Source organism: Schistocerca piceifrons, chromosome 1 (assembly GCF_021461385.2).
Source record: "Schistocerca piceifrons isolate TAMUIC-IGC-003096 chromosome 1, iqSchPice1.1, whole genome shotgun sequence".
Lineage (NCBI taxonomy): Eukaryota > Metazoa > Arthropoda > Insecta > Orthoptera > Acrididae > Schistocerca > Schistocerca piceifrons.
The window spans coordinates 855,185,308-855,199,924 of NC_060138.1; the positions used below are offsets into that span (position 1 = coordinate 855,185,308).

The window sequence follows — 14,617 nt, forward strand, 5'->3', positions numbered from 1 at the left end:
GTAACTTGATGAAAACCTAAGCCTTTTGATGTTGTGATGGCCAGTCAAGATATGATACAAAATTGGCAGTCATTTCTGGAGAAGGAATATTTGAGTAAACATCCAATCCTCTCAAGGAAATGAGAAAGGTAGTCATCACAAAAAGCATCCGCATCTCATTCAACATTGATAAACCTATAACAGAGGTTGGATTTCATTGGTGGTGACATCTTCATAACAACTTCTAGAGCAGCCGTCTGAAGAAACCCATTTCTTGCTTACAGAGGTAAAATATAAAAATATAATAAAATATTATTTTGCAATAATTTTACATAAAGCTAATAATAATAATAATAACTTGTCTTCATAGGTCCTGTGGCAATATCGAAAAAAAAAATATTGTGGACAAGAACTAGAGTCTTTTACACTAACCTTTTACACTAGGTTGAGAAGTGCATGTTGGGATGAAGTGATATTATTATTATTATTATTATTATTATTATTATTATTATTATTATTACCACTTTATCACATGAAGTTAAAATAGCAAAGAGAAATTGTTTAACAAATAGTATCTCTGTTGTTTCCAACAGCGTTTTCCATTACAAAATATTTGGTACATAATGTTTAACAAAAAATACAGTTTTACTTGTTATATTTTCTGTTCTGCTACATACAAGTAGCAGGTTTTACTCTTGTAACATATGATGTTAATTTCAATACTATGCCAACAGAACTGAAATTTAAATGTTTAGGTTTGAGTTTATACTAAATTTAATGTATATAACATGTCCTTCCAGATGACTTCGGTATTCATTAATTTTATCCATTAGTACCCATGAAATTTGGTTTAAAACTTCAAAATTGCTCTCGAGAACATTTGGTAATGCAGGCAAAGCATGTTCTTTTCCTGTGCTCTTAAAACATTATGCACAGTCTTATCGGAGAGCTCTGAGTTCCATAATAGTCAACACATTCTGTTGGTATAAAAACAGTCCCATGCATCCCATTACATGTCAGAAGTACTTGACCTGTTGATTGATGCTCGTTGAATGGTGATACCATGAAAATCTTCTCATGTGACATACCTGTGTATGTTCCACAGAGAGCAGATTAGATTAGATTAATACTTGTTCCATAGATCATGAATACGACACTTCGTAATGATGTGGAACGTGTCAGGTTAATAAAAGATGTCTGTACAAGATATTACATTACACAAAAATTTTTTTTCACCTATGTCCTTCTGGGCTCATCTAATTAGCTTGGAAAATTGCATGGGCAGTTGCATTTGCTTGCATTTCTGCTGAAACACCAATGAGATCAACACTACAAAGTCTGAACTGATTGTTTTTGTTTATCTGTGTCTACTTTTATTCCCAGAGAGGTTATTCACTCACATTTTAGAGCCCCCACCATGCCTTATAAATCCCTCACACACTCTGTCAGCTGTTCTAGTTTGCTTAGGGATATGTTGGCACTGCACCTGAGTTGTGGCTGCCTTGCCTGGTAATGCTTGGTTCAGGGCCTTCAGCCAGCTGGTCTGTTTGATGGTGTTACAACCTTTACACTCTGAATATCCAGCCCTCATCTCAGCTGTGTCAGCTAAGACTGCCAAGGATAATTCAGTTTGTGCTGTTAAGACAGCACTGACTGTTGGTGGTAGTTGCCTAAGTCATAATAACAGAAGGGAAGCCTCAGGCAACAAATCATTTCTAGCCAGTGATTTCAGTTGTGCCAGCATTTGTTTCAGTTACTTGTTCCTAGTTGGCATCTTATGTAACAGATTATGCAAACAGCTTTGTTAAAGAATACTCTTTGATTAATCCTGCTTTTAGAATCTCATAACTCTGCGAACTTAACAAGTTCTCAGCTTGTGTAATTTGTGCCTCATCCAAATGTGCCAGCACACAATGAAACCTGCTGGGTGAAGCTAGGATACCATGTTGTGAAAATATGCTCTCTATCTGCCTGAACCACAGGTCTGGTCATTTCATCCAGAAGGTGGGAAGTTCAACATTTCCAAAGTTCCTATCTTGAACTGTAAGAGACTGTAGGTTCATTTAAAAAGCTTGCCTCTGCTGTGGTGTTGTGTGTAATTGCATTTTGAGGTTGCTGCTGTGGCTTCAATTTGATTGTAGTGCCATCAGAATTGTTAATCATGGTTCTAATTCTTCATTGGGGTCACCAGTTTAGCTATCTACCTTGTATGAATAGAATTGATGGTAAGAAAGAATAAGCTCCACACTTGCAAGATAACTTAATATATTTACACTGAAGCACAAATTACAAAAATGTGAGTTATTGCCAAGACATACATACACATGGAAACGTGTCACTGCCATCTATGTCCACTGGTTGATATCACTTGCCACCATAAGCTCAAGTTGTGTGAAACATTAGAGCATGTCTAGTACATCTGGCCAATTAGAATCTTGAGAAGGCTTGTCTGATGTACAACTTGATTTGGAACGCAGTATCTGAAGGTTCTTAGGAGGGATAGGTATGGGAACACTAGCACCATGTGGTACAAATCTTCTAGTAGATTCCAAATCACAATAAATCATTCCTTTTTTTCTTTTTCATATTGAAGCCTTTTACTTTGCAAATACAAAAGTAACATTCAACTAAGTGATTCTTTGGTAAACACCAAACCATTAGAACTCCAGAATTTTCCTTTTGGCCAGCTTTCTTAACTCCACTACACAAAAGACACTCTACACTATGTGAGGGCTCCATGAATTGTCCTCATCCCCAAGCTTCACTCCAAAATAAGCAAAATAAACTCTCTTACAAAACAAAATTGTTCTGCCTCTACATGGTGATCATAAAGCATCCACAAATATAGCAAAACATATCTGAATTGTTCAAAAACTTTCTCGTCTATATGGTTACAGCCCAACAAATAAAACAAAACAAAACAGTCCACTTAAACACACTTCTGGGTACTCTTAGTCAGCGCTAGTTGAGTAATTTGTAACTGGCTTCTGCCATCTAGCAGTAGAAAGTGATGCTATCTGCTGACAAGACTCTTAAAATACTTTTATCTGTGAACACACAGTAATGCAAAATTAATTTCTTCGAATGAACTTTTTACTTTGAAATAAATATTTGTACTTCTGGTTCATTCTGGTTATTGCACTTTTAATGATCTATAATTGCAAACACTAAAATTTTAACAAAAACTGCATGTGGTAGGATAAATATAATGTTACTTTTGAATTCACGTGAACAAAGTCAATATAAATCAAGTGATATGCTCAAAAAAGGAAAACCAGTGTTGTCCTGAGAAATTATTTGGCCTACTGTTTATTCATACACCTTTACCCTACACTTATTCCATTATCTATCTAGGGATTCTGAGTCATTGGTGGCCCTTTAAGGGTCCTTGATTGTTTTTGCTCTTTCAGCAAAAACATTCATACAACTTATAGGAGAGGTAAACATGTAATAATAATAATTTTTCAGAGAGAAAACAAACCAAAACTCCAACTGAAGATAACACATAAAGTGCTGAAATATGTCTGGGTAACAGTAAAACTGTAAAATGGTGTCTTGCTAAGGCAGGATTTCTCAACAGTTTTTCTCAGCAAGCATGGAAAATACAGAGAAGTACAACATCCTGTGGTGATGCGCTACAGAGTGTGTGTGTTTGCCACCCCATCTGTATCAACAGATGACAACAGAGATGATGTGGATTGGCCATGAGTAAAAGAAGCCAAAGTAGTGGAATCTCTCTCCACCATGCACTGCGTTGATGCAGCTCCAGGGTTATTCCAGAGAGAAGCATGCAATGAGAAGAGCTCTCTGACTGCCACTTCCTGCACCAATGGTTAACAATTGACATGATCATCCAAGCAAAAGCATCTTTTGTGCTGTGTGGACTTGAAGATGTGACTGCCACAAGGTGCAGTGATGATATACTGAACACGTATGGTTGCAGAAAAGACAATGAAAGTGAGTCTGTAGTGCATGCTTCAGGTGAAAAATGATTGCAGGCACCTGCAAAACCCTTACTGAGTGCAATTGTCAGAGCATTTGAATTTTATTCATATGGAATAATTTGAGATTGATGTTTTTCACATCACTGTTGGCAGTTTAACAGGATCAGTAGGCTACTTCCACATCACATAACTCTCAGTAATATTTGTATCACAGCAAATACTGTGCCACATGTCACCTGATGGCCATGGTCCAGCACATACAAACCTGCAATTTTTTATTTCTTGCATTTGCTAGATATGGAATAGCTGCGTGTAATTTTCGACATAAATGATTCGTTACTTGCTACCTTCAGTTCTGTGAGGCTACTATATGCTGCAGGAATTACTTCCACTGTGTCCATTTTTATTGCTATATAATTTTACTGTGTTAATGTCCCATCCTAATTTTTATGTAATTGTATCTTTTCCGATAAAGAAACTGAAAAATCAAGAGTACTTTCCATCTCCCATTCACCTTTGTTTCCCACTAAGACCTGTACATACTAGTGTACCACCTGTACTGTGTTTGGAAAATCAGTGAGGAATGAATTTCTCACAGTCCAAAAGTTTTATTGCAATGTGTTACATATTTAAAATTATTTATGGTATTGAATTATTTTTACTGTAATTCTCCACATGTTTAAAACAACTATTTGATGAAATGAATGCTTAAAAACAAATAGCATAGGTAAGAATAATTTAATAACTGGTTAGAGATAATTATATAGCATATAATTTCATACACACATTTAGGAAATCTTCTACAATGCATTTTCATTAATATGAGCCAAGTTTCTTTTCCTGTGACTATTAGGCACAAGAATTCTGCTCATGGCAGTGTGTCTTTAATGCTATATGCTCGGTGCAGGAGATTTATATGTTTTAATGCTCATATGACATTTATCACCAAGACCCGTCATTTAGGTGGTTTTCCACATCCCCCTAGGTGAATACCAGGCTAGTCCCCACATCCTGCCTCAGTTACACAACTCACAAACCTCTGAACATGTTCACACTATTCCATGGATTACACTAGACACAAACAGCTGGGGTACACTAATTCTGTCCCAGGGGGTACAGAGTGGTGGCAGGAAGGGCAGTTGGCCACCCCTTAACATTAACCTTGCCAAATCCAATTCTAACAATGCCAACCCTGCGAAACCCTGGGATAAAGGCACAAGCAAAAGAAAGAAGAAAGATGACATTCATCACCTGACACGTTATGAGGAAGTAGACATTGCTTGAATGAAAAGCATTATTTGTTTTTTTCAAAAACTAAGCCCTTGTGATCTAAACTCTTTCATGACAGTCACTTTTGAATAGCCCCTTGTCAGTAAGTTAAAGCCCATTCTGATCAGTGATTTTTTGCGAACCGCCTCCCCTTTGCTAGAATTCAGTAATAAAAAATGTTTCCAAGAGACCTTTATAGGTTCACAAATTCATACAGATTTATTTATATGACTTACAGACCTACTTCAGTGTCATATTTTAGAAAAATACATCACGTTTTTTACATTATAGCTAAAAGCATAAATTTGGCTTTCATTGGTTATGTGACACATGTGCCACTTGAAGCCAATATCTTGCCACACCCCACACCCACTGTAGAGTATCAGGCATAGCTTGCTCAACAGTGGTATTGATTCTTGCTCTCAACTTTGTTAGAAAAGGAGGGAAGGATGGTGCAAATACATATCTCTGATGAATTCCCACAAGAAATAAATGTAGAGGTGTCAGGTCTGGTGAATGTGAGAGCCATATAATCACCGCACCCTGACCAAGCTGACTGCAAAGCTGTTATTGAGGAAATCCTGGACATCAGCAATGCAGTGCAGCAGTGTGTCATTTTATATGAAGTGCAAGCTGCCCTCTTGGTCAGTCTCAACAGTCAGTGAGATTAAAAAGTTCTCCAGCATACTGGATGTTTTCTCTTGAAAAAAGAAAGAGCTCTTAACTTTCCTCTAGCTCAGGGCACTAAAGAGAAAACTTTTGGACTCTTGTGCTATGACATACAGTCTACTATTCAAGCATGGATATTTATACTTCAAATATGACCAATAATGAACATTCAAACCAGCATTTATCACTATGAGTAATTTCTGTAGACTGGAATACTCATCTCACATTTGGTACTTCTCTGTGTAGAATCAAGAGTGTAAATTTGTCTTCACAGTGTGAGTAATCACAATTTATGGTATCTGGATTTTCTGAAAACTCAACACTGCTTTACATCTCCTTGGCATTTATTGTGAATTTCCTCCACTCCACTCACAACCACCTCTAACCTCACAACAACCACTGACTTCTAATCCCTGCAGCTCATCAACATACATACGAAGCGGATTCAAAAATTTTTGGGACTGGTGCTGCCATCTGGAAAGTAGGAGTAGTAGATCGTTGCACTGCTAGGTGGCAAAAGGTGCATATCTGATGAGAGGATTCAAGAAGCATTGCTGGTGGTGATAAACACCCTCAAAGAACAGGACTTCCAGAAAATGTTTGACCAGTGGCAGAAACACTGGGATTGGTGTGTACATGCAGATGGGAACTACTTTGAGGGTGATGGTGGCCATTAGTCCAAAGGTAAGGTTTTCAACAGATGACAGCACCAGTCCAGAAAATTTTGGATAGCACCTCGTATATGTTTTTGACAATCAAGTAAACAAAACAGTAATTATTTAAATTGCCAAATACATGGCTTACAATTGAAAATGTTAGTTACAAAAGTTCTTGCTGCATTAGTTTGTCATGAGGTAGTAAATATAACTGTAAATTTTGTAATTTATTGTCCAAAATAATCTTTTATTCTGATCCAGTAAAGCAAAATATAAAATATAAATTTTCTTCTTAATTATATTTTGAGTTTTGTAGCTAACAGTTCCTTAATTACTAAATATATTGCTTGATAAGATCATTAAGTTTTTTTTTTTTTTTTTTTTTTTTTTTTAATGCACAGATTTTATCAAAATACTGTTTGTTTACAGCTCATTTCAAGAAATTACTTTTGAAATACTATTCTGTTATTTGATTAGCTTCTCAATGCCTTACAGATATCATTAACATTGCATCCTGCCACATAGTTTGTGGCAATATGCATTCACAGAGGTGTGAAACATTTGGTATCGGATTGTATACTAATACATAGTGCTCTAATATTCAGCTGAACTACCCAGTTTGTCCCATTCAATGGCCGGGTTGCAAGGTTTGCTATGGGTTTTGAATGGCCTAAATCCTAGAGTTATGTTTATTACCTTCATAAGTGAAAAGCTGACTCATCGCTAAAGATAATGTATCATGTGAAACATTTGTCTTTATCCAATCAATGGACATTTCCTCACAAAAGTCCACATGATCAATCCTATCAGAATTTTTTAGTTGTCATTGGTAATTTGTATGGTTTGAGGTGCATATATTTTCTTAACATACACAACATAAAGTAATCATATGTGAGATGCCAGCTTGCAAGAAGCATGCAACATCAGTTTTTGGACACTGTTAACAAAGCTTCCCATCACTTGCTCTACTACATGATTAGGTGCATATATTTGACCTCATCATGGCATAACATCTCTGATGGGGGAATAAAGGAAGATCAATACCTTTTTATTGCTCTGGACACTTGTAATGATTACACAAGTTATGTATAGTGTACTTAGTAAATAAATAGTATGGAAAATGTGTATCTATGGTATGTCACTATTCTGCTAGCACACCTCTGGTACCCCATTTCCCACAGTGGTGGCCCTGAATTTCTGTGTTGTCCCATGGTTTTACTGTTAAGTCAAAAATCTACCGCATCAGTTACACCATCGAAAAAGCTGCTGTTACAAATGGTACAACGTCACTGTTTCTTTGGCAATGTTGACAACATCTGTCAACAAGTACTAATGAATTCCACAAACATTCTGTGTGAAAAATTGTAAATATCTGCTAAGGCTTGGACAGTACTACAGTGCTGAATGACATAGTGACAATGTCTCCATTGTTTGCCATATCTTCAGATCTGCCTCACATCACCGCCAATGTCAAGCAGCAAACTGTGCCACAATGACTGTTGAATTTACCCAGTGACTTCACGATAAACATTCCAGATTTGACACCAAGTGAATCTATTCCTGGTACTTCACATAGTGCTGCAGAGAATCACAATAAACAATGGTCGCCCGCCTCTGTAACAAATGTTAATCTAAGTATCTCCAAACATTGCACAAGACAAAACATTGTGTGTTCCATTGTGTTATGACACTCACATTAATGACATGAACCATATCGATGCCTCCCACAGTGCCATTACGTTTGGACAACAATGACCCACACCATACCACTCAGTTGTTCTGTTTCATCGTATATGTGCCAATGGACCATGGGATCAAGGTTTTCATCATATTTCAGTACATGTGCATTCTAATTTTCCAAATCCTGTTCCAACAATTGTGACTAAATGCCAGTTCCATGAGACAAACCATGACATCACTTGTATCCCAGCCTCACCAGGCATCACAAGACAACTCATTTCTGGTCCATTGCAGTACTTTGTATTTGCATCATCTACATCCAGCATGAAAACCAACTACAGACTCTGAGAACACATTTTTCATGACCTTGCCTTGGAAAGGATAGATACCGCCTCCCGGTTTGAGCGACAGCACACCCACATCAGCCATGTCGCAAACGACTGCACATCTGCATGAATGCCATGAGACATGGACTGTGCTGCTGGATGCTAAATAAGTGGACCATGTCTTCCTTCTCTGTGCACTCTCACATACATTTTCCACTGTGTCAGACAACTGGCATTGGGAAAGTCATACCTACCAAGTTCAGCCCAGAAATTCACTTACATGCTTGGCCACTCGAGTTCTACACACACTGGATCGGGACACCAATGCCACCCACACTGTGACATGACTCACCTCATCACATGCTTCCCTACGTCGACTAACATTCCCTGCCTGTCTTGCATATCTCCCGCATTTCTCATGCTGTGCCATGCCCTCTTCGTAATGGCACCTTACAATCAAACCACTGATGGCGATCATACCATCCACCACCATTTGAAACTACTGATGTTCTAAGCAGATTCTCCCACAATGTGGTTTGCCCTCAGCAAATGTTAGATGTTAAGCCAGCAGCATCATTGAGGACAACGAGAAGTTCGCCACTCTCCTTAACCACCTTGGAGAGAGTGCAGACCCTATTAGTGACTTACTTTTGAATGTTCCAGCTTCTCACAAATATGAAACTGCCAAGATACTGCTGCTACACTGACTAAGACACACGCTTGAGCAGCAGCTACATCTCACCATTAATGAGACTACTTTGAGTAACAGCACACCGTCTTTGCTCTGGTGCTGCCTGCGAGTTCTAATCGACCCAACAGTCCTGCTTGATCATGTGCTATTGATACTTTGACCACTAAAACTGCCAGAGGACATGCAGGCAGCGATGATAGTACAAGAGTTGGCACCACTGGAGTTTAAACTTTGACTCATCGACAGAATGCAGGCACTATCACAACACCCCATTCTAATCAACAGTGTTATGCTGCAGTCAACGCCCAGTATGCCTGCACTGAGGTCAATTTTACATGATCCCAGTTGAGCTGCCCCAACACTCTCTGCAGCCATGTACTGACCAGACAATGACCGTGTCAACCCAAATTGGGCCATGCCCACTGCCTCTACCACCCCAGCACCTTCCACAGCTCTGATGGACAATAGTCACAGTCACATTCCATGACAGACGAGGTTGTTGCTCTCCTACCACACTGCCCACTGCCCTGATTCTGTAAAACACAAGCCTATCAAGTGCATTGCTTGCTTCCGCACTCAATGTACAGCAACACTACTCCTGGTTACACACCAGAGTTTGGCAGGACATACTGTGCTGCAGACAACCCTGTGCCTACCCAAACTAGAACAGCGACTTGACATAGTTGCATTACACCACTTTTCATTAACAATACACCTCTGCACACCAAAACAAAACAGCACCGATTCAACATTTCAAAGGGCAGACAGTTCCTGACTATTCATCCATGACACGTGCCTGCACACATTGCCTCATTGATACTGGGGTCGATGTGACCCCTCTACCACCTGCTCTCATGCTTGCTACATTGTCACCATCACCACTGCAACTGTGCACAGCCAACAACACTGTACTCACAGTTGCTGGAACTGTACACTTCACGCTTGACATCGCCACAGATACACAACTACCTTGGACATTCCTAGTGGCAGAGTCAATTGAATCAGTGCTGGGAGCCAGTTTCCTCTGGCACTACCAACTACTGTCAGATTTAAATCATGCCCTTTTATTACAATGAGATGGCCAGCAGTCGATCCATGGTGTGGTCAGCGATACACTACCTGCTGGTTCTGTAATACTTCCTGTCACACGGCCACTGCTCAACACACCACTCAAGTTGAAGCTCCAAAGTGAAGCATGTGTCAACCAGCTACAATTAAAGGCAGCCGAGTACTCATCATTACATCATGACAATGAGGTCACATGTGCACCAATGAACAACTATGGAGATAAATCAAGGATCCCACTGCATCACTACATGTAGGACAACAGCATCTCAATGGTCTTTATCATCTTGATACCGATTGCTACCACTGTGCTGCTGCTATGAATACTTCTCAGGTTAGTGAAGTGTCAAAATACCCCACTCAAGTGTCCTTCCAAGACAGTGCAGTGTGTCGTTAACAGTGATGGTGAATCACATCATGCACTGCCAGCTAGATTCACTTTCTTTGCCATTTTGTTACACCTATCTAGGTGATGAGATAATCTTTTTGCAAAAAGAGTAAGACCATAATGACCACCTGTGCATCATCCTTGATAAGCTGACCTCTCATGTGGTCATGATAACTGATGACATTCACAAGTGCCAACTCCAGCAACCCTATGTGACTTTTGCCAGACACTACTTCAACATGTTTGGCGAGTTTCCCACTCCTGAGAAAACTGAACAGAGGCACCCCCTCCAACCTCCCAACACAGGTTTCTGAGGTAACAAATTTCTACAGGAACCAATTGCCACACACTGCTGAGACTTTACTACCTCTCACATAAGCATTGCATGGCAAGAATATATATGGTAAACCATTACTCGACTGGACACTGCAAATAGCAGATGGCCTTTGACAAAATGAAAGAACACCTGTTACATACCACAACATACATCACCCAACGCACATCTAATTATCAACTTCAATGCTGGTTTTTTGTGCAATAGTCATGCACCAAAAGAGATGAATGTATGGATGAATTATCATAATGCAAGAGCCATGAATTGTCTCACCATATTTCAGGCTGTTTCCTTCTCACATTTTCTCGCTGGCATCGCAATGCATCCCAATAGTACCAATGATTCACATTTTGTTCCTGTGGCATGAATTCATGATTAACTAATCCTTCAAATTCACAGAAAACTATCAGCATGGCTTTGATATTTGACCTGATCTAATGAGCTTTTTTTGGTCTTGGAGAAACTTTTCCGACTCACTGTGCAGATTGAACCTTGGTGTCAACATTACAACCATAGACCCCATAGACCCATGACTCATCACCAGTTATGATTCTCTTAAGGAATATCTCATTATTATTTGTGCAATCAAAAGATCTTCACACATTGTGAGGCTAAGGTCTTTCCAGTCACCTTTAAATTTTGTGAACCATTTGTAACACCAAATACAGTTCAAGCACATATATCACCGTAGGCTTCCTACATCATTTGGTGTGTCTCTGCAAAGGTTTTCTTCAGTTTCACACAAAATTTAATGCAGATGTGCTGCTCCTCTTAACTCCACCATCTTGAAATTCGGAAACTGTGCAACATGGCACTGGACAATAACCAACAGACATACAACAATGAAACTTCTGGCAGTTACACATTAAACACAGGCATGTGCAGGAATGCCAACTGAATTATGCTCCAACACACCATTGGTGCGAAATTATGAATGTTATGGAATTTTTTGAACAGATATTGTATTATAATCTTTTTTTAACATAAAGTATTTCACTTTTCAATTAAAGTGAACTTTTATTGTTTTGTAATTCTGTGGATATCTCTCTAAGCAGTGCCTAGTCACAAGCAAACAAATCTGAATTAGTGTTTTCACTCTTTGCAGCTTGTGTACAATTTTGATCCTCCTGAGGACAATGAGATTAGAGGACTGGCCAAACTCTGCCTTAAAATGGCTGACGATATTAAGTTTGTTGGTGGACTCTCACTTGGAGAGCAGTTGGAATACGGACTGTTTTAGTATAAGATTGTGTGTATTACGATATTCCTACTCAATTAGTCACAAAAAGCTGTGACTCTGTGATGTGAAAATATGATCTTTTGCTGATATGTATGTAGTATGTAATGAAGGTATCTACCCATTAAATTATTTTAAAAGAAAGAAAACCAGTTAATGTTAATAACATGTCAGATCTGCTAACATTAGTGGTACATGTTTGCCCAAAAATTTTTCAAGATAATTTTTTCTTGGATTAGAAACATCTGTGTGGAAAGACATTACTGTCTTCCTCTGTCAACTGTTGAGCCCAGTGGTCTATAAAATGTTCATCATAAGAATAAACCTGATGTAAACAAACACAAATGCAATGATTGGTCTGAAGCCATAGTACACATATACTGCTGTTGTTACGCTCTTGGAAGTAGGTTCTACTTATGTATTAGATATCTTATGACTAAGTTACATTAAATAAAACTTTAAGATATTCAAATGTATTAACTGCCATCAACATTTTTCTTAATCACGCTTTAGCCACGTAATCTTTATTTAAAAAATTGTGTACAGTCACAGCCTCTGCAACATTGCACTCTGATTGTCACACTTTTAATGCGCAGTATGAAAATGACTGAGACTATTTTCTGTTCTGAAATGAAACACGTGCGTGGAACACGATTAAAAAGTTCCAAGAAATAGGCTGTTCTTAATGTTTTTCATAAATTTACTGATATAATCAGCTTTGAAGTTTTCCCAGCATTGTATATAATACAGTTGATAAACAAACTTATATTGAAAGTGCAGTGCAGTCAGTAGCATAATGGAATGTAAAGCAAATGTGGTTATTCATGCATTTGTTCAAATTTCCCCAGTATCACTTTTTTCTTCTCATTCAATTTGAAATACCTACATCTTGTATTTATGAAATTCATCATCATTTTTTGTGAATAATGCACGTCTTCTTATTTATAATTACATGTTGGACGCAAAATGCCTTTTTCCATTTCAAATACAAATTCTTAATTATCGATGTTTTATGAAAGACTGTTCATAAAAGTTGTTTAAATTAAGAAAACATAACAATTTAATTTTTAAGGCAAAAATGAAAAACCAAATCCTCTTTATTTGTACTATGTTCATCATTTTATAATACAGAGGTAGATAAGTATCGTAGAAATATAAAAACAATCATTTTCACAGCATCGAGGACATCATAAAAATGCTGCATTTGCTTCTGTACCAATACAATATCAACCCAACAGAACTGATCTGGAGCCAACGTGTGAGAGTAACAAGACTGTTAAGCTGCCAGACGTACGATACTGGAACTAGCGCACGCAGACTTTTCAAACGTCACTGCCAAATGCTGGCGGGATATAGAGTAGCTGGTCATAAAATAAGAAGACAAAACACTGCTACTGGTTGACTTCATGGATTCTGTTGTTGAGAGGCTCATCATCCACATAGCAGGTGACACTTCCAGAATTGAAATGTATTTCTCAAATTCGAATAAAGAAATAGCTAAGAGATTACCATACGACTGACTGTAAGTAATAGCTTTAGTGGCTTCAATATTTAACTATACGGCAAAATCCTTTACTTTACACACAGATTATGAGGAGAAATTACCCTGTGGTTAAGTCAGGAATTTTCATCATTCTTGCTTTTAGTCACTGCTGTCTTTCTGGGGGAATGCTGGGGGATGTGTACCCCTAAACTTGGAAGAGTGCCAAAGATTTATTTCATGGATGTAAATTTTTTATTTCATTTTTTCGTGTTGGTAATTGCAGTATGAATTATATCAGTGCAGTTTCTGGTGGGAAAAGTGTTGTCATTGACTGTTTTAAGCATTTCGAAGCTGCGGCAACCGTTCTTGACAACTGAATTGCTGGATTCATTTGAGGTGATGTAAACTGAAGTGTTCGATACCACAGTCTTTTGTATGTTTGGGTGTTTCTCGGTATTGACTGCTTCATTTGAGCTGTAGTAAAGTCAACTGAAGAGTCCGACACCATTTTTTTATAGTTCGACATGTTGATGACGTCATGGCTAAAAGCAGACGGGTGGTATCCCATGCTTCAGTTATAAGTAATTTCGCTGCATTTTATCCAATGTTGGAGTACCCTCAAACTTTTTTTTAGGAAAAAAGCACTGTTTTTAGTTACAATAGTACGTTAGCTATAAACTATAACATGTTGCGGTTTTTGTCTAGTCATCTAAGGAGCATATTGTGGGAGATTGGCTATGTATTATTTCATGCTGCTTGAAAATTAAATGTCATTCAAAGTTGTATTGCTCCACTGCTCATCTCATTTTACATGTGAACTGCAACTGGCCACATCACTGCAGGCTAGCTGTATCAGCTGATCGGCTAGTGAGAAGTTAAATGCAACGGTACAGCTG

General features: G+C 38.2%; 1 protein-coding gene across 1 annotated transcript in view; it reads left to right on the forward strand.

Annotated features, from left to right (window-relative positions):
- LOC124775963 overlaps positions 1-12,241 on the forward strand; it is an 82,200-nt gene extending 69,959 nt beyond the window's left edge. The window contains exon 4 of the mRNA XM_047250807.1: positions 12,107-12,241. Within this exon, the coding sequence (XP_047106763.1) occupies positions 12,107-12,241 (135 nt within the window). The remainder of the gene's footprint in view (positions 1-12,106) is intronic.
- The last annotated feature ends 2,376 nt before the right edge of the window (positions 12,242-14,617 follow it).